This window comes from Gossypium hirsutum, chromosome A06 (assembly GCF_007990345.1).
Source record: "Gossypium hirsutum isolate 1008001.06 chromosome A06, Gossypium_hirsutum_v2.1, whole genome shotgun sequence".
Taxonomy (NCBI): Eukaryota; Viridiplantae; Streptophyta; class Magnoliopsida; order Malvales; family Malvaceae; genus Gossypium; species Gossypium hirsutum.
In genome coordinates this window covers 127,787,148-127,813,477 of record NC_053429.1, presented here as the reverse complement: position 1 = coordinate 127,813,477, position 26,330 = coordinate 127,787,148, and the positions used below count along the sequence as shown (strand labels likewise).

Below are 26,330 nucleotides of genomic sequence, written 5' to 3'. Positions count from 1 at the left end.
ACGTTTAATGACCAAAACCTAAATTTATACAAACATAAATGACTATTAAATGCTATGTGTTGTCAATTTGGAAGATGATAGAATTATTATAAAACAATGGAAGTTATAAAAAATCGATAACTCAAATTTTCTCAACTCTGACTCTATATATATCTCAATATAATTTTTCAAGTAGACTCGAATTTGAATTCAAAGATCAAACACCCAAACAAACGAACTTGAGTTTAATCGAGTTTATATAGTTATCAATATGTTTCTTATCCCGCGCAAAGCACGAATTTAATTATATGTATCAATTAAAATATATTATATTTATTTCTTAAAAAATTGTTATCAAATTTGTAGCATTTTAAAAATAATATGATTGAAAAAGTAAAAATGTTGCTCTATTGTAACTTGTGTGTGTTCTAACTTCTAGTTGTTTTAATTTTTTCATATTAGTCCCTCAATTTGGTATTTTTTCAATTTTTTATGTGATGATATGGTATCTTGAGATTTGTTATGCATCGCTTAATTATTTTTTAAAATAATATAATTTTTAGGTGATGGTGTGGTTCAATATTAGAGTTGAATGTCATTACATGAACTAAAATTAGAGAAAAAAATTAAGTTCCAAAACTAACATGGACAAAAAATGTTTAGGGACTAAATTGAGAAAAATTGCTAAGTCTAAGGACTATATATTACTTTTATCCCTTTTGTTTTATTATATAGGTTAAAATATGCCATAGGTCCCAACACTCTTCACATATTTGGAATTTAGTCTTTATAATTTTTTATTAAATTTGATTATGTGACATTTTGAAATAATAATAATAAAAAGCTCACTTGATAGGAAATGGCAATGTAATTAAAAATGATGTTATAATGAACTTGAATTTAACAAAATAGTTTTAATATTTTAACAATTGGACTTAAATTTTGAAATCTGAAAAGTAGAGAGACTAAATTCCTAGAAGAAACTAATATAGGGACTAAATTATAAATTTACGAAATGTATAAGGACTCATAGCATATTTTAACCTATTATATAATATTGAACGAGACAAACCTATTAATAGGTCAGCCAATATAAGAGGGGATTAGTCAATTCAATCATACAGTCAAATTTTCCTAACGCATTGGTAGACCAAATCAGCTATCCATCGTTGTTTGCTATAAATACGCCTTCATTTCACCTTTCATCTCCAAATCTTTTCTTTAGTTTCCTTTCCTCAAAGCATCAAATTTCTACCACAAAATCTCCAAATTTCCTGCTTTCTTTTTCTCATACAAAATATTCATAATCATATATACATATATGGCTTCGTTACAAGCTTCTAATTTTCTCCTCTCATCATCTTCTTCTTCAAACCAAATCCATGCCGCTATATCCATCCCAAAGCTCCCATCGGTAAGATTTTCAGTACCTAAATTACGACAACCCACTATACAGTCTGAGGAATTGAATAGAAAAGATGGGCTCATCAACACAATCCCAATCCAAAACGATGTCCATAGCACACCTCTGGTTCAACAAACCTCATCTGTTTCAATGGCTACCTTTCAACTCTGTGCCGTCTTAGAGGCCATAGCTGACAGAGTGGAGATGCATAAAAACATTGGGGAACAACGAGATAACTGGAACACCCTTCTACTCAACTCCATCAATATGATTACCCTCACTGCCGCTACCATGGCAGGTGTTGCCGCCGCAACTGGTGTTGGCGCTGGGGTTTCTGTTATGGGTTTGAAGTTGGCATCCAGTGTGATGTTCTCAGCAGCCACTGGGATGTTGGTATTGATGAATAAGATTCAACCCTCACAGCTTGTGGAAGAGCAACGTAATGCTACCAGATTGTTTAAGCAGCTGCAATCCCAAATCAAAACCCTACTTGCTGTTGGTTCTCCATGCCAAGATGACGTGAATGATGCCATGGAGAAAGTGTTGGCACTTGACAAAGCTTACCCTCTTCCTTTGCTTGGTGTTATGCTTGACAAATTCCCTGCAAGTTTAGAGCCTGCTGTTTGGTGGCCTACAAAACAGTCTCCAAACTCAAACAAAGCATTGAACAACAACAATGGGTGGACCAAGGAATTGGAAATGGAAATGAGAGAAGTGGTTGAAGTAATAAAGAGAAAAGACTGTGAAGATTACGAGAGATTAGGCAACAAGGCTTTGAACATGAACAAAGTTTTAGCTACATCAGGGCCATTGCTAACTGGAATAGCAGCTCTAGGATCAGCTTTCATGGTTTCTTCCAACAGCCCTTGGGCGGCAACAGTAGCGGTTGTTGCAGGAGCTTTAGCTTCAGCTGTGAACACCTTCGAGCACGGTGGCCAAGTTGGTATGGTGTTCGAGATGTACAGGAACAACGCTGGGTTCTTTAAGCATATGCAAGAATCGATTGAATCAACGTTGGATGAATGTGATGTGGAGAAAAAAGAAAATGGGGAGTTGTTTGAAATGAAAGTGGCATTGCAACTGGGAAGAAGCTTATCAGAACTGAGAGATGTAGCCAAAAAATCAAGCTATTCTCGTATAGAAGGAAGCCCCATGGATGAATTTGCAAGCAAGCTCTTTTGATCCAATATTCTTTGATGTATAGATTCTTTGATTCATTCAGTTAACCAATGATATACATATATTTGTACAATTTTGTAAAGATGAATGATGTACACAAGATATAGGTTCAATCTTGAATATAAATAGGGTTGATGCATACAAATCAATGTATCATAACCACATTCTTTGGAAATTGGAATAAGAAAGTGATTACTATTTTTTGTTTTCATATCCTTCTAATCGTGTAATTTTACTTAATTGGTTAGGTGGTGGAGACATTTGGAGTTGAAGTTATATTAGATTTGTTAGTCCAACTCATTTTAGATTGAGTTTGTACGAGGAGTTATTTAATTAGGTTATTATGGGTTGGGTTATTTAATTTTTTTTTGTCATTTTCGTGTTTTTTTCATACATTTTTATTATAATTTAAACCCCCAATTAATGGTATTCACATGAAGCTCACATTACAAATTTAAATTCACTAAAACCTATAATTTTTAAATATCTTCAACAACACCTATGTCAATTGAACTAATATTTAATCTGCTTAATTTTTCTGTCTTAATTGTTCATTTTGTAAGAGATGAAATAAAATTACTATATTATTTTATTTTTATACTTTTAAAAGCTAAACATGTAAAAGTAAAATAGTAAATCAAAAACATCGGGTGGCACAAGTAAATACCAAAACTGTTCGATTGATCATTTAAAACGATTTTAGGGACCAATTAGGCAAATAGATTTGAAGAGAAGAGGCTGGTAGAAACAATTCAATGCGTGCCTTTAAAATGAATTGGCTTTGAGGAATGCATGGATTGCATGGAAATCTTTGAAACTTGAAGGAGATTTGAAAAACATTGATCCCTTGTCTTCATAATTGGCTTACAAATTAGACCATTTCTCGTTGGTATGTCACCCATCTGCTGGCTGAGTGTTGAGCAACTTGGCTAACTTTCAGCGCCAATAACGCGTAATAAAAGCTTCAAACCAGACAACCGCCGAGGGTCTTTAGGGACCAACGCTCCTTTTGTCTTAGCTCTTGCGTAACAACATTACTTAATGTCTTATTGTTTTTCTAATATATATTGGGATGATTACAAATGTTTTGAAAACATTTCGGCTACAACCCAAGCCTACTACATGCTCTCCTCTACTACCTTATGATTTTAAAATATTTTGGGTTAATGCCGGGGCTTGATTTTTTTTTTAAATTAGTCCCTAATATTTCCTTAAGAAAAAGTTAGACAAAAAAGTTAAAGTACGAATATGGAAACAATTGCCAAGCTTAGAGATTAACTTGGACAAATAAAAAGTTCAAGATCAAATGTAAAAAGAATTGTCAAATTTAAGGATTAACTGGGACCAAAAAAATATCTAAACCCCCCATGTGAGAACCGTTGCCAAGCTCAAGTCATAAAAAGTGAATTTACCTATATCTTTTTCATACCCTAGCCCGAATTTAGTTTGATTTGGTCCTAGTTTATTATACAATTTTTATTATTACTTATAACTCTTTTAAAACCCTTAAAACGAAAGACAATATGTACTTAAACATTATATAATTGATTGTCAATAAAGCTTTAACGCAATGACAAAATTAATTATAAATGAGAGAATTTTATTCAGATTTATTCAAATTAGAAAATTAAATTAAATTAAATTAATTACTCGATTCAAAACTTAAAATATTTTCAAATACTCGAGCAAAGGTGAAAAAAAAATCAAAACGATTATTATAAAATTTAATACTAAAAATGGGAAAAAAATTAGTAATTTAGCCTCTGTCTTGTAGATAAGTAAAAAGGAAATTCATATATTCAACATTAAATAATCAAATAGACTACTTTACTAATTCAATAAAAAAAATATGATTTTCAAATTAAAAATCAAAGATGAAACCAACTTGAGTTTAATCAATTGTGTTCATATAGTTATCAATGTGATCCTTGATTTTTAGTTTAGTCTATTATTGACCAATTCAATTAAAGAATGAAATATTTTTAATGTTGAACAAATAATATGGTGAATGATTGATAAAAATATACATTAAAATTAATAACCTTAATATAATTTTTAAGAGATTATAATTACAATTTATTAATGCTAAATCTGAAAAGCAGAAGGACTGAGTTTCTAAAAGAAAAAGTACAGGGATTAAATTCCAATTTTATGAAAACTAAAGGGACTCGCGGCAAGTTTTAACCTATTATATAACATTGAACGAGACAACCTCTTAATAGGTCATCCAATGTAATAAAGATAAGTCAAGTCAAGGAGACAGTCAGATTTTCCAACACATTAGCAGACCAAATCAGCAGCTAAGCCTAAACTATCGTCAGTTTGCTATAAATGCGCCTCAATCGCAGTCCCTCACCTTTCGTCCCTAAAACATCTACAAATCTATTCTTTAATTTTCTAAATTTCCATTCAAAATATTCCTAATCATATATATGTATATATATATGGCTTCTTTAAAAGCTTCTAATTTTGTCGTCTCATCGTCTTCTTCTTCAAAGCAAATACGTGCTGCTATATCCCTCCCAAAGCTTCCATCGGTAAGATTTTCAGCCCCTAAATTACGACAACCCACAATACAGTCCGAGCAATTGAATAGTAAAGATGGGCTCATCAACACAATCCCAATCCAAAACAATGTCCATAGCACACCATTGGTTCAAGAAAGCTCATCTATTTCAATGGCTACCTTTCAACTTTATGCCATCTTAGAGGCTATAGCTGACAGAGTGGAAATGCATAACAACATTGGGGAACAACGAGATAACTGGAACACCCTTCTACTCAACTCCATCAATATGATTACCCTCACCGCCGCAACCATGGCAGGTGTTGCCGGCGCAACTGGCGTTGGCGCTGGGGTTTCTGTTACGGGTTTGAATTTGGCATCCAGTGTGATGTTCTCAGCAGCCACTGGGATGTTGGTATTGATGAATAAGATTCAACCCTCACAGCTTGTGGAGGAGCAACGTAATGCTACCAGATTGTTTAAGCAGCTTCAATCCCAAATCAAAACCCTACTTGCTGTTGGTTCTCCATGCCAAGATGACGTGAATGATGCCATGGAGAAAGTGTTGGCACTTGACAAAGCTTACCCTCTTCCTTTGCTCGGTGTTATGCTTGACAAATTCCCTGCAAGTTTAGAGCCTGCTGTTTGGTGGCCTACAAAACAGTCGCCAGACTCAAACAAAGCATTGAACAACAACAATGGGTGGACCAGGGAATTGGAAATGGAAATGAGAGAAGTGGTTGAAGTAATAAAGATAAAAGACAGTGAAGATTACGAGAGATTAGGCAACAAGGCTTTGAACATGAACAAAGTTTTAGCTACATCAGGGCCATTGCTAACTGGAATAGCAGCTCTAGGATCGGCTTTCATGGTTTCTTCCAACGGTCCTTGGGCGGCAACAGTGGCGGCTGTCGCAGGAGCTTTAGCTTCAGCTGTGAACACCTTCGAGCACGGTGGCCAAGTTGGTATGGTGTTCGAGATGTACAGGAACAACGCTGGGTTTTTTAAGCTTATGCAAGAATCGATTAAATCAACGTTGGATGAATGTGATGTGGAGAAAAGAGAAAATGGGGAGTTGTTTGAAATGAAAGTGGCATTGCAATTGGGAAGAAGCTTATCAGAACTGAGAGATGTAGCCAAAAAATCAAGCTATTCTCGTATAGAAGGAAGCCCCATGGATGAATTTGCAAGCAAGCTCTTTTGATCCAATAGTCCTTGACGTATAGATTCTTTCATTCATTCAATTAACCAATGATATACATATATTTGTACAATTTTGGAAGATGATGATATACATAAGACATAGGTTGAATCATGAACAGAAATAGAAATTTCATGGTTCATGCATACAAATCAACGTATCTCATTTACCATATCCTTTGGAATTGATTATTGTTTTTTCTTCATATGTAACCTACTTTGAGTCATTTCATGTTTTTTTTTTATCTCATTTTAAATTTAAATTATTTAGATTTCATTTTTTTAATTGTTATAGCTAATTCATTTTCGATAAGATTTAAGTTTAAATTATTCGAGTCAAATTTTCAAGTTCATGTAAGAATTGATCTAAGTTTATATATATATGTTCTACTCTACCATTCAACCTAAACTAATACTCACACGAGCAACACAATACATGTCTAAAATTCACTTAAACTTGCAACCTTTAAAAATCTTCAATAATATCAATGTCAAATGAACTAATACTCTTAATCGCTATTTTTGCTTCAACGGTCATTGAGATATAGGTAAGGATGATAATGGAGAGAGATGGGGATAAGTATTGTCAAATCTATCACCCCGTCTTCCCTCTTTGCCATGCAGGTTAAAATCTGAATATCATCGTCACTTACATAAATATTAAATATATTCATAATCTCTTTCTCTTTTTCCATTGCATTTTATATTTATGAGTTATTTGTAATAACTTCAGGGACGGCACAAGCAAATATTAAAATCGTTCCATTGACCCTTTAAAACAATATTACATGCAAGTAAAGAATTTCAATTTGAAAGAGTGTAGCTTCAAACTGAATGGGGTTTGAAAGGGAAGAAAAAGGTCTAAACCTTTGAAACATGAACTACAATTGAACAACATTTGTCCGTTGGCATACAAATTAGACGGCTCATGTTTGATGGTATTGGGATGTCACCCAACTGTTGGCCGAGTCTTAGCAATTAACATTCAACACCAAAAACGAGTAATAAAACCTTCAAACCAGACAACCGCCTCCGGTCTTTAGGGACTGTCTTTTTGTCTTAGCTCTTTCGTAACAACATTACTTCATGGCCTTGTAATTCCCTGCCATGTCTCACTTTTTTTTTCTAAATATTTTTTTATATAATTACTTTGATTTGATAAATTTTTTTTCACATTTTTTGGATATTTTTATATTAATATTTGTATAATTTTATTATTTAATTAGAATTAAGACCGAGCCACCATTCCAAAAGTAATGGAGCAAAGGTGGAAAACTTAAGTCACAATAAATCTATTTTATTAAACAAGTTGTCAATTACTTGAGGCTCAGAATATTTCTTAATTAATGAATAAACAATTTATAAATGTAAGAATTGTTGCTTTCAGCCATGTTTAAAAACAAAAAAAGTCAAAAGATGTTTTATATATCATTTAGTATTTGTGCTATTATTTAGTCTAATTCCTTACATGTATTTGACAAAAATAATATATTTTGGTACGCAAAAGATTATTATCTAATATTATTAGATTCGAATTTTTCGTGATTTTGTTAATAGAATCAAATTAGTGTCAACTGTGAATATGTTTAAGTTTTCATTTATGTATGTGATTTAATTCTGATTTTAGGGTTGATTTAATAGCTAATATTATTATTTAACGATGAATTTTTATCAAATTAACTCTAAAACTCGAATTAAATACTAAAATATTAAATTATACATTAAACCAAAAGAAAATATAAAAAATTATTTTGGTTTTTATCTTTTTAAATAAGTAAAAAGGAAATAAATCTACTGGATTAGAGTCAAATCTAGTAGGGAAATCCATAGCACAAGTTAATGCCATAATAGGGGTTTTAATTAGAAAGAATTTTCAATTAATCAACCTAGAATCAATTGCTTTTACTCTTGAAAGAGATATTAATATGATTTAGAGATTTCTACGGATCAAAATATTAAGTAAAGAAATTGCGTAATTCAGATTGATAGTGACAGATGGAATCTAGGTGAATTCTTTCCTGGGTATTGTTTCGCTTCTTGGTTATTAATCGTTTATTTTCTTGTTTTGTTCTTTATTGTGTTCATTAGTGAATTAATTTAATTAATTTTAGTTTTAATCAACCACTCGATTTATTCAGTTAAATAATAAAAAGACAGTAATTACTTGATTTGTTCTTTGTTGCTTTGTTCTTTGCTCACCGTAGCTATACTATTAATTGATAAGTGTACTTACTTTAGTCAAATTTTTAGTTAATTTCATGGACATAAGTATCAAATTAAGAAAAAATTGTCAAGTTTAGGTATCAGATGTTATATTGAGCCCTTTTTTATTTTTATTTTGAGATAAGTCAATATTTAGTTCTTAATTTTTTTAAAATTTTCTCTATTTGGTCTGTAAACATTTTTTTATACTAATCTATGAAAATGACAATTTTATTAATTTTGGTTTATATGATGATATGACACTCCGACATTATATCACATCATAACCTAAATTCTTTTATAAAATATAATTTTTTGGTGATGGCGTTGCACGATATTAGAATGTCATATTGTCACATGAATCCAAATGGAAAAAGTTGGTAAATTATGAGATTAATATAGACTGAAGGACTAAAATTAAAAAATTGTTGAATTTAAGGACTGAATGTTAGTTTTTCCTTTTATTTTTTATATAACATTGAACGAAACAACCTTTTAATAGGTCAGCTAATGTAACAAAGATTGGTCAATTCAATCAGACAGTCAAATTAGCAGACCAAATCAGCTATCCATCACTGCTTGCTATAAGTACGCCTCCATTTCACCTTTCATCTCTAAATCCCTTCTTTAATTTCCTTTGCTCAAAGCCTGCAATCAACCCACCAAATTTCTATATTTCCTCTCTTTTTTTCATATATATACATACATACATATATACATATATACATATGGCTTCTTTACATGCTTCTAATTTTCTCTTATCATCATCTTCTTCTTCAAACCAAATCCGTGCTGCTATATCCATCCCAAAGCTCCCATCGGTAAGATTTTCAGCCCCTAAAGTACAACAACCCAAAACACAGCCCGATGAATTGAATAGTAAAGACGGGTTCATCAACAAAATCCCAATCCAAAACAATGTTCATAGCACACCATTGGTTCAACAAACCTCATCTGTTTCAACGGCTACCTTTCAACTGTATGCCATCTTAGAGGCGATAGGTGACAGAGTGGAGATGCATAACAACATTGGGGAACAACGAGATAACTGGAACACCCTTCTACTCAACTCCATCAATATGATTACCCTCACCGCCACAACAATGGTAGGTGTCGCCGCCGTAACTGGCGTTGGCGCTGGGGTTTCTGCTATGGGTTTGAAGTTGGCATCCAGTGTGATGTTCTCAGCAGCCACTGGGATGTTGGTATTGATGAATAAGATTCAACCCTCACAGCTTGTGGAAGAGCAACGTAATGCCACGAGATTGTTTAAGCAGCTGCAATCCCAAATCAAAACCCTACTTGCTGTTGGTTCTCCATGCCAAGATGACGTGAATGATGCCATGGAGAAAGTGTTGGCACTTGACAAAGCTTACCCTCTTCCTTTGCTTGGTGTTATGCTTGACAAATTCCCTGCAAGTTTAGAGCCTGCTGTTTGGTGGCCTACAAAACAGTCTCCAAACTCAAACAAAACATTGAAGAACAAAAATGGGTGGACCAAGGAATTGGAAATGGAAATGAGAGAAGTGGTTGAAGTGATAAAGAGAAAAGACAGTGAAGATTACGAGAGACTAGGCAACAAGGCTTTGAACATGAACAAAGTTTTAGCTACATCAGGGCCATTGCTAACTGGAATAGCAGCTCTAGGATCGGCTTTCATGGTTTCTTCCAACGGTCCTTGGGCGGCAACAGTGGCGGCTGTCGCAGGAGCTTTAGCTTCAGCTGTGAACACCTTCGAGCACGGTGGCCAAGTTGGTATGGTGTTCGAGATGTACAGGAACAACGCCGGGTTCTTTAAACATATGCAAGAATCGATTGAATCAACATTGGAGGAAAGTGATGTGGAGAAAAGAGAAAATGGGGAGTTGTTTGAAATGAAAGTGGCATTGCAATTGGGAAGAAGCTTATCAGAACTAAGAGATGTTGCCAAAAAATCAAGCTATTCTCGTATAGAAGGAAGCCCCATGGATGAATTTGCAAGCAAGCTCTTTTGATCCAATATTTTTTGATGTGTAGATTCTTTATTTCATTCTTTCATTCATTAAATTAACCAATGGTATACATATATTTGTACAATTTGTAAGATAATGATGTATACAAGACATAGATTCAAAATTGAATATAAATAGGAATTTCATGGTTGATGCATGTATTAACCGCATTCTTTGGAAATTAGAATAAGAAAGTGATTACTACAATTTTCAAATCCAACAGTACTCCATTATTGACATGCTTTACCTCGCCCTTCGTCCCACTCTACCATGTACACAATTTTGTAAGATGGACACTAAGTTATGCAAACCCAAAGGGAAATACTATAGTAAAATAGTTGAATGTTATTATTATTGCCTTTGTTGTAGGTAATTTAACACCCTGAAGGAAAGGGTCCTGATTGGATGGCTTTGATTACCCCTAATATGTTTCACATTTTCTTTCTTCCATTATGATGTAAGCAAAATGTCGATCAACGTTTTGAAGGATTACTTATTTTAAGCCCAATAACTTAAACACAAATAGTACCATCATTCTACTAGCAATTTCTCAACTCCTATTTTAAAAAAAAAAATTAGAATCCGATTTGGTTTGATTGTCTCCATGGTTCATTTTATTTTGTAAATACGTTAAATGTGAGTTTTTTCAATTTTTTTTAGTCTGGTTCGATTGTTTTCAATTTTTTATTCGTTATATTTTGTATTGATTTGATTCTACATTATAATTGATTCGACATATATTTATATTTATAATTGTACTATATTTGTACTAATAATACTCTTAAAAAAATTTTAAATTAAAATTAATATCTTCCATTTTTACTTTTTAATCTACAAAAATTAATTTTTCTGGACTCGTTTTATTCATTTAAATATATTGATAAAATGAAAATATCTGCCTTCAATACTATAGAGATGATGAAAAGTAGATTAAAGCATTCATGCATGCATGCATGCATATTAGAAAACAAAAGAAAGAGGTTTATTTGACAAACAAATCTCGAAGTTTCTAAACTTGAACATGAGACATAGGATATCCATTGTAGAAGGTGAAACCATGCATGTGTAGGTCTAAGGATGACCATGTTCAGTATTTGTGTCTTTAACTCCACTTGTTCCTGTTCCAAAACCAACCCCAATGCCCATTCCCATTCCCATACCAAATCCCATGTTACCTTTGCCACCACCATGTCCTTTCTCAACATTTGAACCCCCTCCCATTCCCATTCCCATGCCTTCCCCATGTCCATATCCTTCTCCTCCATTTCCACCACCTCCACCATTGCCTTCACCACCACCACCACCTCCTCCTCCTCCTTCAATGCCAGCTATCCCAAGACCTGCACCAAAACCATTACCATGACCTGAGCCTCCACCAGAACCACCCCCACTACCACCTCCCCCTCCTCCGCCGCCACCACCACTTGATATCCCATCACTTCCACTTCCACTTGCACCACCAATACCTGCACCATAACCATTACCATGGCCATAACCTCCACTAGAACCTTTACTAACACCACCACCACCTCCTCCGCCTCCACCGCCACCTCCTTCTCCTCCTATGCTTGCTCCTGCACCAAAACCACTACCATGACCAAACCCTTCACCAAACCTACCATAACCACTTCCAGTTCCACCTCCACCACCTCCTCCAAAACCACCCCCACCAGCACTACCCCCTACACCTCCTCCTACACCATGCCCCTCTCCATATCCAATACCATTACTTGAAGCATCACCTCCTCCACCTCCACCCCCACCACCTCCTCCTCCTCCACCTCCACCACCAAAGAAACTACCACAACTTCGCCATCTTCTATATAAACAACGATTATCATCCCCATTATCACCATTATACCCAACATCACCTCCTCCAACAACAAGACTTAAAGAACCAGCAATACTTAAAAAAACAAGACCCAGATACCACAATTTAGCATCCATTGCTGCCATTGTTTGGGAATAGACTAAGAACTAGACCCACACTTGCTTGGTTTCACTCTCCATCTCCATGATCACCTATTTATACACCACAAAGTTCAGTACCCGACGATCATTATACGATAATTACTGCGTTTCAAAGGGACAAATGAAATTTTGCCCCCCGCGAATAATGAAAAAAGGACATTGAAGTCAAAAGACAAATCCAAAATTGTCTTGTGAAGTCAACCATAGCCGACAAATAATATTACATTATTATACAACATGCATTGGTCTTAACCAAATCCAATAAAAAAACACAAACAATTGTACAAAACCATTTTCCTTATACTTATGGTGTTATGAGACTGCATATATTTAATTCAATATATTATGCTATTAATCAACTAGAGATGGTGGAGTAGGTAATGAAACTAATAATCCTATCTTTTTTTAATTTAAGTGAGACAAAATTTAATTTTACAATATTTTTTTAATTATTTTATGTGTCGTGACTCGTAATAATTATAGTAACAAAATCGACTATACTTGCAATCTAATGATTTTTATGATTATTATGCTAAAAGGATTCAACCGAAAATCAAATCTCATTTGTCGTTTCTCAAAATAAATTTATTTATCATTAAATATTGAGTACAATGGCAAGATGATTTACATTCTTAAAAATAGAATGTGGATTTGAACCTTAAAAATGATATTATTAAAATAAACAACCACGAATTACGTTTCATACTTGAGTTGTCATGTGACCGTTAACGTGAAACAAGTTAACCTTTTAATCATGCACCTTATCTGGATGACCATAAAAAGTATAAATTCAAAATTAATGAAAATATTAATTTTTTATTCACCATAGAAAAAAAATATATATTATTTTTTAATTATTCAAACCCATTTTAATTTTATCAATAATTAAAAAAATAAAAATGGAGAAAAGTGGAGTAGGTTGGATGGGTTGGTAGAGGGAGGACGTATTTTAGCATAATACATTGTAATTCTTTTTTATATAATACTTAAATTATTCATAATCTCTCTCTAACCCTTAAATAGAAAGATAATCACACACACACTTAAATCAAGTCGAGCTTAGACAAACATAAAATATACAAATATTAGACATAAATCTACCCCAAATCCAACCAATATTACAAGGACCAAAACAAATTAATCTCTCTATTATTAAATGGATCAATTTAATCCCTATACGATAAATGTTGACTCTATTCCAATTTAACCTTAGACCAATTCCAATTTAACCTTAGACCAAAATAGAGGTACATTCACCCTTTTAAAAGTGACACCCTCATGTTCAAACGTATACTAATTCATTAATCATTACTAAGAAAATTGGATGGCATGGACAAAATGATCATATGATTTCCATACATGGAAGTTTTCATACAAAAAAAGCTAAATGCTGCAAACCATTCGCATCATAGTCCGTTACTAGTCTATACAAAATCGGCATACGAGTATGACTGCAAATACGGATGAAAATAGACGAACAATTCGAGCTTAAACCGAACCATATATGATGCCAGACCGGGCATTACTGACTTGAGATTGTTAAAAGCAAGCCATAATGATCACTTGGCAAAACAGGAAGTTCCAATAACTTCTTCTCTTTCCTCACATTCTTCTCCTTGGTATATGATAAACCTGGTATTGGCTCTACCCCGATCATCTCGACTGCACAGACTTTAAAACCATTCAGCTTGCATAGAAAGCGATCTAGTCGTTTTCGTAATGTACGATTTGCCGATAACATCTGGTTTGATTTGGTATCATACGTCCATCCATCTTCAGCAGGCCTTAACTCGTTCCAAGCATCAATCCATCCATCAGTTAAAGGAACCTGACCATCTAATTTGTCATCCCAATTCATATCACCACCAAAAATAACATTCGGCTTATTCTCGAGAATATTGATCGCTACTTTCGCTTGTTCTACACGTTCCTTACTATACATTTGATCCCATTTCGGCGGAGCAGGACACGGACTCTCGAGATGGGTAGTAGCAACAACAAGCGTTGTTTCACCCCCAGAAACTTCAACCTCAGTCATGCAAAGTTCTCGCCCCATTATCGAATTATCAAAAGGTTCACGACGAAAGGATTTCACAGGGAATTTGCTTAACTGCAAAACAATATAGTAAGTATACACATTTGCATAAAAAACTTCACATAATTATGGCAATCAAAACATACCTGTATACAAAAGTAAGCTCTCAAACTCGCCGTGTCGTCTGAGATAGAGCACCGGTACCCTTTCCACCAGTTAGACCCACGAAAAATGTCATAAATCATCGGAGTAACCTCTTGAAAACAAATGATATCAGGGGAATGAAGTTGAATAAGGTCACCAATAGCTTTCATCCTCTTGTGAACCTCTAAATCTTCCCTAAACCAAATATTGTAGCTCAATATCTTCAATGAAGCTTTAATGGATCCTGAATTACTACCTGTTGCCATAAGACATACAATGAAGTTATAAACAGAACACTAGGATTGAAAATGAAACTTCTTTTTGGCTTACAAGTTACAACATTTTCATCCCATTATATAATAGTTTCAAAGGGTAAAAGTATCATGAAAGCCCTTGTACCAAGAGTCAAATTGCAGTTTGCTCCCTCTACTCTAAATCAAAGAGCAAATTTATCCTCAAATTCTACTGATAAAACTAATAACCAAACAATATACCTCGTGCTGACAAACAAAGACTAGCCTTTAATGGTAGAAATGCAATACGAGTCCTAGTATAGTGCCTCCATAGTAATTTTAGGACCTTCTTTGAAAAATTGATACATTTATTCATCCTAGTCACATTGGTTAAATACAAATGGTAATGGCAATACATTATTCAACAAAAACTAATAGTTTTAACGCACCGAAACAAAAACCCAGAAAATAAAAACTGACCCTCTATTTGAACAGCTTTATTGGAGGCTTTAATGCCACGAAAACCACCCAATTCGATACAATCTTCATTACCCAGATTTGGTTCCCTGATCTTCCTTTTATTACAAGGCTTCAAAGGCAAGAAAACAGACCCAACAGAGGAATCGGATTCATCGTTAAAGTTAGTAACTTTCAAATCATCGAAACTGGAAAGACAAGACCTTGTACCACAGATTTCACAGTTGGATTTGTTGTAAAGGTTCAAAAAAGTGCAAGCTTTACAAGCCCATTTAGACGGCGAAGACGGTGACGGTGACGGAGGTGAGAGACAGACTTTGCAAGCGGCGGTTTGGGATGGGGAGTTGAGGAAAGTGCATTTGGCGCAAGACCAAGACATGGTTTTTGGATTGGGGTTGAAATTTGGGGATGGAAAAGGGGGGAAATTAAGGGTTTTTGAGATTATGATGATGGGTCTAGGGTTCAACGTTAAGAATCGAAGTGGTGCAAATGCAAACGCCATTTTCAAAGTTCAAAAAGAAGCCTTTTTGAGTTCCAATTTTGCCGCGTTTGGATTATGAGGTTCCAACACTTTTGCGGTTTGGTTTGGAAGTAGGTTGGGCATAGATTTCTACCCGGCCCGGTTTAAAACGCTATCTGAAAAGTAAAAAAATTTGAATAAAAATATTTAACTTGAAAAATGAGTTTAAATAATAAAATAAAATCTACCTATTTTTTAAATGGGTCAAACTTCAAGAAAGTTTTTTTTATTCGAGCTCAATCCGTCCTAAATTTACAAAAAAAAATTGTTTTTGTTTTTATATTATTACTATATTATTATTATTTGAATATTGTATAACTCTTATTTTATTATTAATTTTGTGACTATTTTAAAGGTATTTCAACTTATTTTAGTGTTATTTAAGTATATTTTTTAATTTTTTTTCATTTATTAGGAAATATTTATTTTAATAATTTTAATGTATTTAATGTATTATATTTTTTATATAAAAAGATAATAAAATTTAATACTGATGGGTCAGGTCAAGCTTGAGTTTTAATATTTTTTTATCTGAATCAAGTTTGAACAAAATTTTAAGCCCATTTTACAGATCGAACCGAATTCAAAATTTTAAAATAGACCTAATTTTTTTCTTAACCAATCCAAACTCGATTTGACCCACTCATGAACAACTCAATTCAACATATAATCTTGTTGGTCTATGTAAAGATACACGTGGCCATTATCGACCCATTTATATACAGTCTTGTCCAATACCTTATTCAAGCTGGGCTAATGGTCTGTTGAACTAAAAAAACTGGGCGAATGGTCTACCTTTGAGCAACAAGTGTATGTAATTTTACACATTTGCAATTTGATCCTTTTATTTTTAGGGTAAATTATACTTAAGGTTATTAAACTATAAGTTTATGTTTTGGTCATTCAACTTCAAAAAGTTACAAAATAGCCATTGAGCTATTCAAAAGTTTTCATTTAATTCATTGGACTATTAAAATCACTATTGTATAGTCTTCTTTGTTCGCACTGTCTGCACCAATCATCTTCTACTTTTCTACAATTCAATTTTTTCGTAAAACAGCTTTGAACGTTACGAACCTGCAAACTAATACCCAAAAAACTTTTTCTTTGATCTTTGACATTAATTGTCATATCGACTTAGATCTAAAATATATTCTTTTATTTGTTAATGGGCTTTGATCCTTCATACTGATGAACAAATCATTGATTGTAGCTCACTAGCCGGACTTTAATAAATAAATAAAACTTAATACCCTAGTGATTTAGTGGCCATTTTGTAACTTTTTGCAGTTGAGTGACCAAAATGTAAATTTACTAATAGTATAGTGACCTTGGATGTAGTTTATCCTTATTTTTATTTCAATGAATTTAATTCTTCTATTACAATTTTTTTTGTCAAATTGAAGTTCATTATAATGTAAATTTCTTTGTTACATGTTTAACAAATGATTTTTTTTTAATTCAAAATATCAAACTAATAAATTTAGTAGATAAAATTTAACGATATGAACAATTATATAAAAATTTTGAAATTCGAAAAAATAGAAAGACTAAATTGCTGAAAATAAAAATATAAAAATTTAATTTAAATTTTCCAAGGAACATATATTATCAAGCTACAAGGCCAATAAAATACCAATCGAATAGCATCTATGTCGGTTAAAAGTATTATATAAGTTCTCGGAGTAAGAGTTAATTTACATTTTACAACCCTTAATTAAAAATGGGTAAATTAGTCTCTGCACATTAGCTCAAAGAGCTAATCGATCATTTTTTTTTAAATTTCATCCATTTTTATTAATAAAAACTAACGTAGTTGACAGAATAACTAAACAACCCACGTGTATCACATTTTGTTGTATAGGGACCAATTTTTAATCTCAAAAGTGGATGGATTTTTTAACATAAGGACTAAATTGCTCATTAATTTAACGTATAAAGACTAATTTATTCATTTTTTAAGTAGAAATTAGCAAAATATAATCCAAATCTTAATAATTTTAGCCATGTGTCAACTAAGCCAAGAAAACCCACTCAAATTTACACACGTGAGAATTAATCTTTTTATAGAAAAGACATGGAAAAAGAATATATTCCATTTAGTCCTCATGTTGTTGTTTTCTTTTAAAAAGCCCATTAAAGCTGCAAAAGACAACTACTTTCTATCACCAATTGTCCCTTTCATCTTTACCTTTTTTGCTCATCACCTTTGTACTCCCCACTCACACACATTTATATATATATACGTTCGACTACATTTTTAGATTTGTATTTGGTAAAATTTCTTCTTTAATCCCTCTTAATTTTGAAATTAAATAAACTAGTCCCTCTTAAAAAAATCAAAGCAATTTAATTATTGTCAATTTTGAAAGTGAGTAATTAAGGATAATTGATTACGACATTAATGCTTTCCATCAATTGAACATAATTTTAATTAGTATGATAACAATTTAGCCATCAATATTTATATATTTTGTCAATTTGGTCTTGATTCTAAAAAAATCGACATATTTAGCTTCATCATTTACACAAATTTTGTGGGTTAAATTTGTTAAATCGAGACCAAATTGATAGAATATATAAACTTTAGGCTAAAATTATTATTATACCGATCAAAATTATATACTATTGATGAAAAACATTAAGCATGTGATTAATACTCAAATGTCAAAATTATTAAAGATTAAATTGCTCCGAATTTTTTGAGAAGGATTATTTTATTTTATTTTATTTTTTATTTAAAGTTATATTAATATGTGCCACTAATTTTGAGACTTGTTAATTTTTTAATCTAAAGGTAGATTAATTTTAGCCACTAATTTATGCCAATCTAAAAAGGTAATTGCTTCATCAGGTCTCTGAACGTTTTATATAATTATATTTCAGTTCGGTGTCGCCACGGCGACACCCAAAATTTTTTTTTTTTAAAACCAGGTAATGATATGTTTACTATTCAAAAGTGGGTTATTTACGTAAATAATTTTCAAAATAGGTTATTTGTGTAAATAATCAAAAGTTTTGAGTATTTTTATAATAAAAAAAGAGGCCTAATTAGTGTCCCCGGGACCACGAGCAACACGTGCTCTCAATTCTTTTTTTTTTTTTCTGGCCCACTAGCAAGAGATGATGAAGAAAAATACAGAAATCATAAATTTGCTGTTCAATGGTTGTAGTTGATAATAAAAGGCGGTTCTTTCATTCAGTAACTCACTCACTCACTCACTCTTCTAATCTCTGGTAAGCTCTTTGATCAAAATCATATTTTTATTATGTGGGAAAAAAATATGAACTTTTTCTGTTTGTAAAGTTTAAATTTTTATTTTACATGGTTCAACTTCAGATACTATTACAGAGCTTTTGAACTTGTTGAAAAAAAATGGCTCAAGGCTCAGCTGCAGTTCCCAGTACTGAGTTATTAGAATGGCCGAAGAAAGACAACCGCCGCCTCCTTCATGCTGTCTACCGTGTCGGTGACCTCGACCGTACTATCAAGTATGTTTTGTTTTTCTACACTTGGGGTGTTTGTTCTTCATTTTGTTCTGTTTTGATGTTTCAATGTCCTCTCTTCTTTTTTTTTCTGGTTCAGATTTTACACCGAATGTTTTGGGATGAAGCTGTTAAGAAAAAGAGACATTCCTGAAGAGAAATATTCCAATGCCTTTCTTGGATTTGGACCAGAAGAATCTCATTTCGTCATGGAGTTAACATATAGTATGTTCTGTCTGAAAATTGGCGTTTCTTTGGTTATCAAACATGTTATAGATCTGTTACAAGGTCCCATCGGCTGTTGGTTAGATCAAAGAGCAAATACGTTTTTTTGTAAAAGTTTCATTCATTTTCGTGGTTAAAAACTAACTATAGTGCGTGAGGTAAACATGGCAGGTTATGCACGGAGACTATGTTATCCATTTTTTAAGTAGAATGAGCAAAATACTATCTAACTCTGAGTTGTACCTTTGTTTTTACAGATTATGGAGTAACTTCGTATGATATCGGAACCGGTTTCGGGCATTTTGCGATTGCGACAGCCGATGTAAGTTCATTTACTTGTGGAATACTCATTGTAGTTGTTGCTATGAAGGTAATGCTTGGTGGTTATGTGTTTGATTCTGTTTGTTTTAGGTGTACAAAATGGTCGAGGACATTCGTGCGAAAGGCGGTAATATTACTAGAGAGCCTGGTCCGGTTAAAGGCGGATCGACGGTCATTGCTTTTGTTAAAGATCCTGATGGTTATGTTTTTGAACTCATTCAAAGAGATTCCATTCTTGATCCACTCTGTCAAGTAATGCTTCGTGTCGGGGATTTGGATCGCGCTGTCAAATTCTACGAAAAGGTAGTGCGGTATAAGCTTTTCGTTGATTAAAACTTCGATGAGTCGGTAATTTCATCACTTTTCTTCGTGTGTGTGTGTGCATTGCAGGCACTCGGGATGAAGCTACTGAAGAAGGTTGATAGGCCTGAATACAAGGTATAATCCGTCGGACTCGACTTTAGTTTAGTTTATCCTTTAGCCTTGAAAGAAGCCTAATTCGTTTTCATTGTGTTTCTTGGACAGTACTCCATTGCCATGATGGGGTACGCGGAAGAACACGAGACTACCGTTCTCGAGTTGACTTACAATTACGGAGTGACTGAATATACCAAGGGAAATGCATATGCACAGGTCGGTTTTCGAACCCTTTTTTGCAACGAACATCTCGGTTAGTCTGAGTCTATTGCCCTTTTTCAATGACTATCTTTCTTGTTCCAGGTTGCTATTAGTACCGATGATGTTTACAAAAGTGGTGAGGTTGTGGAACATGTTATACAAGAACTCGGGGGACAAATTACTCGGAAACCAGGGCCAATACCTGGACTCAACACTAAAATCACCTCTTTCCTAGACCCCGATGGTTGGAAAACCGTAAGTTTTTCGTAATAGCGGTAACGTTTATGTTGACAAGCTCATGATATGTGTATGGTTATGTTTTGTGCCGGCAGGTCCTGGTCGACAACGAAGACTTTCTGAAGGAACTCGGTAATTGAAGGTTGCGACAAGAACACTCTGAATGGACTAAGCACATGTGATGCTGCTACTTCACGAATAAACCGGTACCTAGTAGTATAAGCTAGCCATATGCATGTTTAAATTATGCGACTTGGAATGATATATTCCGGTCATTATCCGCTCCGGTTTCAATTATGCTAATTACTGGTACGATATAGTTATGGAAAATGATTATTACCCTTGGTTTTCCATGAGGTCGATTCAAATTCAACCTCAATTCTCATGCCACGATAATATGTAGTTCGACGGGTGTCTCGGTCCCTGCAATCCACACCATTCATAAGCTAATTTTTGTCTATTATATATAACATTATAGTACAATAACGCTACAATCAGAAAATTTCAGAATCTACACTATTCATAGGCTAATTTATGCTTATGTATATATAACATCTCCTATGCTTAATTTATTGGTTATAGCTTAGAGCCCACATCTTGGGTGCGTGGTAATAATTTATATCTTCTTATTAAGGATGAAGGATGTCTTTTAAAAATTTGACGAGAGTTCTCACTGTTTGAACTTGTACCCAGACAAACTATACGAATTACATTTTGAAAATTTCTTCGAGTCGAACTCCCTTCAATAAACTATTAGCTATCTTCATGATATCATATAAAAAAATGTAATTGAAAATAATTAAGTGAAAATTTTTGACATGAGAAATGGTTTTCAACGTTTGTATGGATAAACATGCTTTTGTGATAGTCTAGTAACGTGTGATAGTTGTAATTAATATAAAAATAATAGTTAATTAATTTAGGGTAAATTTTACGTAAAGTCACTAAATTCTTAATAAGTTTACGTTTTAATCACTTAATTTCAAAAAGTTACAAAATAATTATTGAACTAATCGAAAATTTTACCAATCAAAGCTCATGCTCTCCTTTTTTCCACAATTTAGTTTTTCTTTTATGAAATAATTTTAAATGTTACAATTTGTAAACTAAAATCTAAATAGCTTTCTTTTTCGATTTCTGACGACTTGAATCTAAAGATATTATTCTACTTTACCGATTATTAATTCGTCACTTGGAGATTAAATGGCCTAATGATTTAATATCATTTTATAACTATATGAAATTAAATGATTAAAACGTAAATTTATTAATAATTTAGTGACCTAAGATAGAATTTACCCATTAATTTGCCTAATCATTACTATAGATGCTTCAAATTGCAGATGCCAACAATGACAAGAAAACAAAATCTAAACACGTGTGAAGCATGTCTTTCGTTTTCTTTAAACAAAAATGTGACAGCTTTCGGCCAGTAATAATGTAAAAAAGATTTGACGATCTTGTCAGAGACAAAACAAATCAACAAAGCAATGAACTTTGTTTATTCTGTAATCATCAATTAGACACAAAATTCCAAAACCAGCTTGATGTTGAACTAACAGTCTTGCTTGAATCTTTTATCAAATAAATATCAGTACACACCATCACCATCATCACCACCGTGCATGGTTACAACCTGACTAGCTCTGCTCTTGTTGTATAGGAAAAAAGAAATCATGGGAGACTTTGATGGTCATGGTTCGAGAAATGGGTGTACCAGTCATGACTTGAAACTCAAAGGTTCCATATTTATTTTATGTTCTTTTTTACAGAAGTCTCTTGGCTTAATCATTTTTATGGTGTTGCAGATGAGACGAAAGTGAAATTCTCTGAGGATGAAGAGATGCTTATCGCAAGAATGTTTAATTTAGTTGGACAAAGGTTATTACACTTTCTTGTTTTGTGTGTATGTCTGTCTGTCTGTATGTATGTATGTATGTGATTGTTTTGTAGTAATGTTTTGATGTGTGGTTGCATGGATCAGGTGGTCTTTGATTGCTGGGAGAATCCGTGGAAGGACAGCGGAGGAGATCGAGAAGTACTGGCGATCGAAACACAACTCGCCGTCGGAAAATGATACATAATCTTTAGGTCCGACATAATCTTACTGTTTATCGTATGTTATAGTCATGTTTGAGGTGTTACGTCTTTATGCATGGTAAATGAGTAATATGACCGTCCAACCATTTATGATTATCTCTAACTCTCTAAAGGAATTTTCTAGCTTCGTCTGGAAAAAGATTACCCAAAGCTAAACTAAATTTCTCGAGCGTACTCCGATGCTTAAGTCAGTGAAGAAAGTCGTAATAAGCAAAGAGTAAGGCAAGATTTAAACAACGTTACTATTGAAACACTTTGAAGAGTAATGAGAGAAGGGGACAGAGGATGATCAATAAAAGAACTTGGAAAATGATAGATAAATAGATATACACAAACAATAATGCCTTTTTGTTGTCCAACAAATCTCGAATCCAAATCCTCGTTTTCTCGGCGAAAAGAGCTCGGAAAATAGTCCCGGAACTGTTAATTAGGTTAGTTCAACCTTCAGCAACTCGAACGGAACCGCAGAAGGCATCTAAAAAAGCTTTGCGGTTTGTGGTGCTCCACCCCTCATCATAGCGCAAAACTCGTCGTAGTTGATCTTTCCGTCCTGTTTGATTTAAAACGGCATTAGTACCGGTAATGTAATATTGAAGAAGTTCCCGAGTTTGATTCAAAAGCGAAACTTACGTTATCGGTATCCACCTCGGAGATTATTTGCTTGATGCTAGCTTCATCACCCATTCTGTAATCCTTCATAGCAGCCTCGAGTTCGTCCATCGTAATGAACCTGCATACACACATATATACATATATGAACAAAGAATCATTAATTGTAGATAATTTATCGTATTTCGGAACTCACCCACTGTTATCTTTATCAAAATACTGGAACGCTTTGTACAGGTCTTCGTCTCTTTCGAGTCTGTACCTATGCATTGTAGCTGAGATAAACTCGATATAGTCTATGGTTCCGTTTCCATCCACATCAGCCTGCAATCGAACATTAAGCAAACCGAGCGACGGTAAAAATCGAGTAGGTAGATAAAAGTACTTACAGCTTCCATTAATTGCTTGACTTCAGCTTCAGTGAGCTTCGATCCGAGACGAGCCAAACCTTCTTTTAGTTCTTCGTAAGTGATTGAGCCACTCTCATCCGTGTCAATGTTTTTGAACATTGCTTTAAGACCTTGAATCTCTTCTTCGGACAAATTTTCTGCAATGACCTGAAGAACACGAAAACGAGTACACAGCACCAATTGACGCCCGTTTAATGCAAAATTGAGACTTGTTTGATAGGGTTAGAAAGTGTTACCTTCAATGCAAGCTTTTTAAGCTGATTCATTGCTCTGAATTGCTTCAATCTCGATAGAACAGCAGAATCTATCGGCTTGTCCGATGCCTCTCCACCTTCTCTCAGCCAAGGATGTTCTAACCATACCAACATTATACATCAATCAAAAGCACAACAATCAAAATCCGGGAACGAGAACCGAATATCGAAAAGATAACAAACCGAGAACTTGCGCAGCCGTAAGCCGTTCATTCGGGTCCATTGTCAACATCTTCCTCACTAAATCTTTGGCACTTTCGGAAATCGAAGGCCATGGATCGTTTTCGAAATCAAGTTCACCCTCAAGAATAGCATCAAATATACCTTTCTCAGTTTCTACAATACAATCCGAACAGAACATCTAAACATTACAGGACATAAACAGAGTTGGAAACAACATGTAAAACGAGCAAAATGTCTATTTACCAGCCCAAAACGGAGGAACACCACAGAGTAGAATATACAAGATAACACCAGCACTCCATATATCGATCTCTTTCCCGTAACTACGCCGAAGAACTTCGGGTGCTATGTAATAAGCACTACCTACAATATCCCGATATTGCTTCCCTGTGATTTCAAAAGGGTTAGTACTTAGGACACGAGCACGAAAACTCTACCAATCAACAATATGAGTCGAAAGGTTCGACATCTAACCTTGCTCGATAAAGACAGACAAACCGAAATCGGTTGCTTTCAACATAGCATCCTCGTCTTTGCTCGAAAGCAAGAAGTTTTCGGGCTTAAGATCGCGATGCATAACTCCCATAAAATGGAAATTTTGAACCACATTCACCACTTGTCTACAAATAGCAGCTGCAGCTCTTTCAGAATAATGACCTTGAGCTATAATTCTATCGAAAAGCTCACCACCAGCACAAAGTTCCATTACAATATTAACACAATCTTTGTCTTCATAAGCACCTTTGAACTCAACAATGTTTGGTTGACCAGACAAATGTTGCATAATCTGTACTTCTTTTTTTATGTCTTCTTTGTCTTGTAAGTTTGTCAATTTCCTTTTCAATATTGATTTACAAGCATATGTATGACCTGTTGAATTCTCAGTACATAAATAAATAACCCCAAACTGACCTCTACCAAGTTCATTACCAAGTGTGTAATATTGTCTAATGTCTTCCAATGGTTTCCCTAACACTGTGCCTTGTACTTTCACTTGGCTTGTTTTGTTGGCTAATGGTGGTTGTGGGTGGTTGTTGTGGTGGCGCTGCTTTGCTTGCGGAACCTGTGTTTGTGACACGACAACAACTTTTTGGTCTTGAACTGGTATCGAATGTTTGCCTGATTTATAACTGCTGCATCCTGTTAATCTATTTTTGCTGCTACAACAGCCCATCTATATGAAAAATAAGAACAAAATTTTAAACAAAAAAGATTGGTTTTTTAAGCAAAAGAAGAAACACAGATTAAAGTCAGAATTTTTCTCACTTTTTTTTTTCTTGGTTGAGACCAAATTTGAAGAGAAAGGTGTTTTACTTTTAATGTCCAGATTCCGACAACATTCCACCGCCGTCAGCCGCCGTTTACTAACCCAGAAATCACGTAAAAATTCCCTGACAACTTTTTTTTTCTTTTTCCGCAGACTATAATTTTCTGATATATGTTATTACCCTTTTCACCATTTTCCTCTTCCTTTAAATTAATTTTTAAAAAAATCACCCAAAAACCCCTCAAAAGAACAGAAGAGAGAGAAAATTCCTCTCTCTCTCTTGCTGTTTTTTTTTTAAATTTCTTATTTAGTATTTTGGTTTATGTTAAGTTGGTTTGTTTAAAAGAAAAACATTTGAGGATGAGATTGAATATTTTGGAGAAATTTGTTTGGTTAAATTGGGATAAAATAAGAACCATTGTATTTTGGGGTGTTGATTCTTAATTTTAGGTAAATAAACCATTTTTAATGGGAGGGGCGCACTAAATGCAAATTCCATTCATAATGTACTCAAAATAGATTAATATCTAAATTTACTTTTATTAGTTTAAGTTATTTTTGTTATTTTCTGTTTAAACATTGAGTTATTTGTTTAAATCAAAAATAGATTATTATGAATGAATTTAGACAAAGTTTTATGTTTATATTTCGAATCGAGTTTGAGTAAACATAAAATATGTTAATATTCAGCTTAGACCCGATCTGGTTTGACTCATGAACACCTCTAACCGTCTTGCTCTCCTTCATATTTTCTTCAAAATATTATAAAACGTTATGT

At 33.7% G+C, this 26,330-nt stretch overlaps 8 protein-coding genes across 8 annotated transcripts; 5 read left to right on the top strand and 3 right to left on the bottom strand.

Moving 5' to 3' along the window:
- Positions 1-948: 948 nt before the first annotated feature.
- On the top strand, positions 949-2,766 carry LOC107961520 (probable F-box protein At4g22030). The gene has a single exon (XM_016897632.2). It carries the CDS (start codon positions 1,301-1,303, stop codon positions 2,564-2,566), a length of 1,266 nt encoding a protein of 421 aa, XP_016753121.2. The 5' UTR covers positions 949-1,300; the 3' UTR covers positions 2,567-2,766.
- A 2,241-nt stretch (positions 2,767-5,007) lies between these two features.
- On the top strand, positions 5,008-6,273 carry LOC107961521 (probable F-box protein At4g22030). Its single transcript, XM_016897633.2, has one exon. The coding sequence runs from the start codon at positions 5,008-5,010 to the stop codon at positions 6,271-6,273; it is 1,266 nt and encodes a 421-aa protein (XP_016753122.2).
- A 2,926-nt stretch (positions 6,274-9,199) lies between these two features.
- On the top strand, positions 9,200-10,465 carry LOC107961064 (probable F-box protein At4g22030). Its single transcript, XM_016897305.2, has one exon. It carries the CDS (start codon positions 9,200-9,202, stop codon positions 10,463-10,465), a length of 1,266 nt encoding a protein of 421 aa, XP_016752794.2.
- A 1,068-nt stretch (positions 10,466-11,533) lies between these two features.
- On the bottom strand, positions 11,534-12,418 carry LOC107961065 (glycine-rich cell wall structural protein 2). The gene has a single exon (XM_016897307.2). It carries the CDS (start codon positions 12,416-12,418, stop codon positions 11,534-11,536), a length of 885 nt encoding a protein of 294 aa, XP_016752796.2.
- Positions 12,419-13,765: 1,347 nt separating this feature from the next.
- LOC121230915 (uncharacterized) lies at positions 13,766-15,920 on the bottom strand. Its single transcript, XM_041116464.1, has 3 exons — positions 15,326-15,920; positions 14,615-14,868; positions 13,766-14,543 (listed from the first exon to the last, which is right to left on the bottom strand). The coding sequence occupies exons 1-3, from the start codon at positions 15,822-15,824 to the stop codon at positions 13,956-13,958; spliced, it is 1,341 nt and encodes a 446-aa protein (XP_040972398.1). The 5' UTR covers positions 15,825-15,920; the 3' UTR covers positions 13,766-13,955.
- A 3,015-nt stretch (positions 15,921-18,935) lies between these two features.
- On the top strand, positions 18,936-21,102 carry LOC107960179 (lactoylglutathione lyase GLX1). The gene is made up of 9 exons (XM_041116462.1): positions 18,936-19,079; positions 19,183-19,334; positions 19,429-19,553; positions 19,811-19,875; positions 19,965-20,177; positions 20,265-20,312; positions 20,400-20,507; positions 20,595-20,747; positions 20,825-21,102. Exons 2-9 carry the CDS (start codon positions 19,219-19,221, stop codon positions 20,867-20,869), a joined length of 873 nt encoding a protein of 290 aa, XP_040972396.1. The 5' UTR covers positions 18,936-19,079; positions 19,183-19,218; the 3' UTR covers positions 20,870-21,102.
- On the top strand, positions 20,869-22,925 carry LOC121230914 (transcription factor CPC). Its single transcript, XM_041116463.1, has 4 exons — positions 20,869-20,935; positions 22,393-22,469; positions 22,538-22,610; positions 22,714-22,925. The coding sequence occupies exons 2-4, from the start codon at positions 22,406-22,408 to the stop codon at positions 22,811-22,813; spliced, it is 237 nt and encodes a 78-aa protein (XP_040972397.1). The 5' UTR covers positions 20,869-20,935; positions 22,393-22,405; the 3' UTR covers positions 22,814-22,925.
- Positions 22,926-23,054: 129 nt separating this feature from the next.
- LOC107960180 (calcium-dependent protein kinase 33) lies at positions 23,055-25,872 on the bottom strand. Its single transcript, XM_016896463.2, has 9 exons — positions 25,552-25,872; positions 24,760-25,459; positions 24,529-24,672; positions 24,286-24,438; positions 24,085-24,200; positions 23,828-23,995; positions 23,635-23,762; positions 23,460-23,559; positions 23,055-23,379 (listed from the first exon to the last, which is right to left on the bottom strand). Exons 2-9 carry the CDS (start codon positions 25,457-25,459, stop codon positions 23,305-23,307), a joined length of 1,584 nt encoding a protein of 527 aa, XP_016751952.2. The 5' UTR covers positions 25,552-25,872; the 3' UTR covers positions 23,055-23,304.
- Positions 25,873-26,330: the final 458 nt, after the last annotated feature.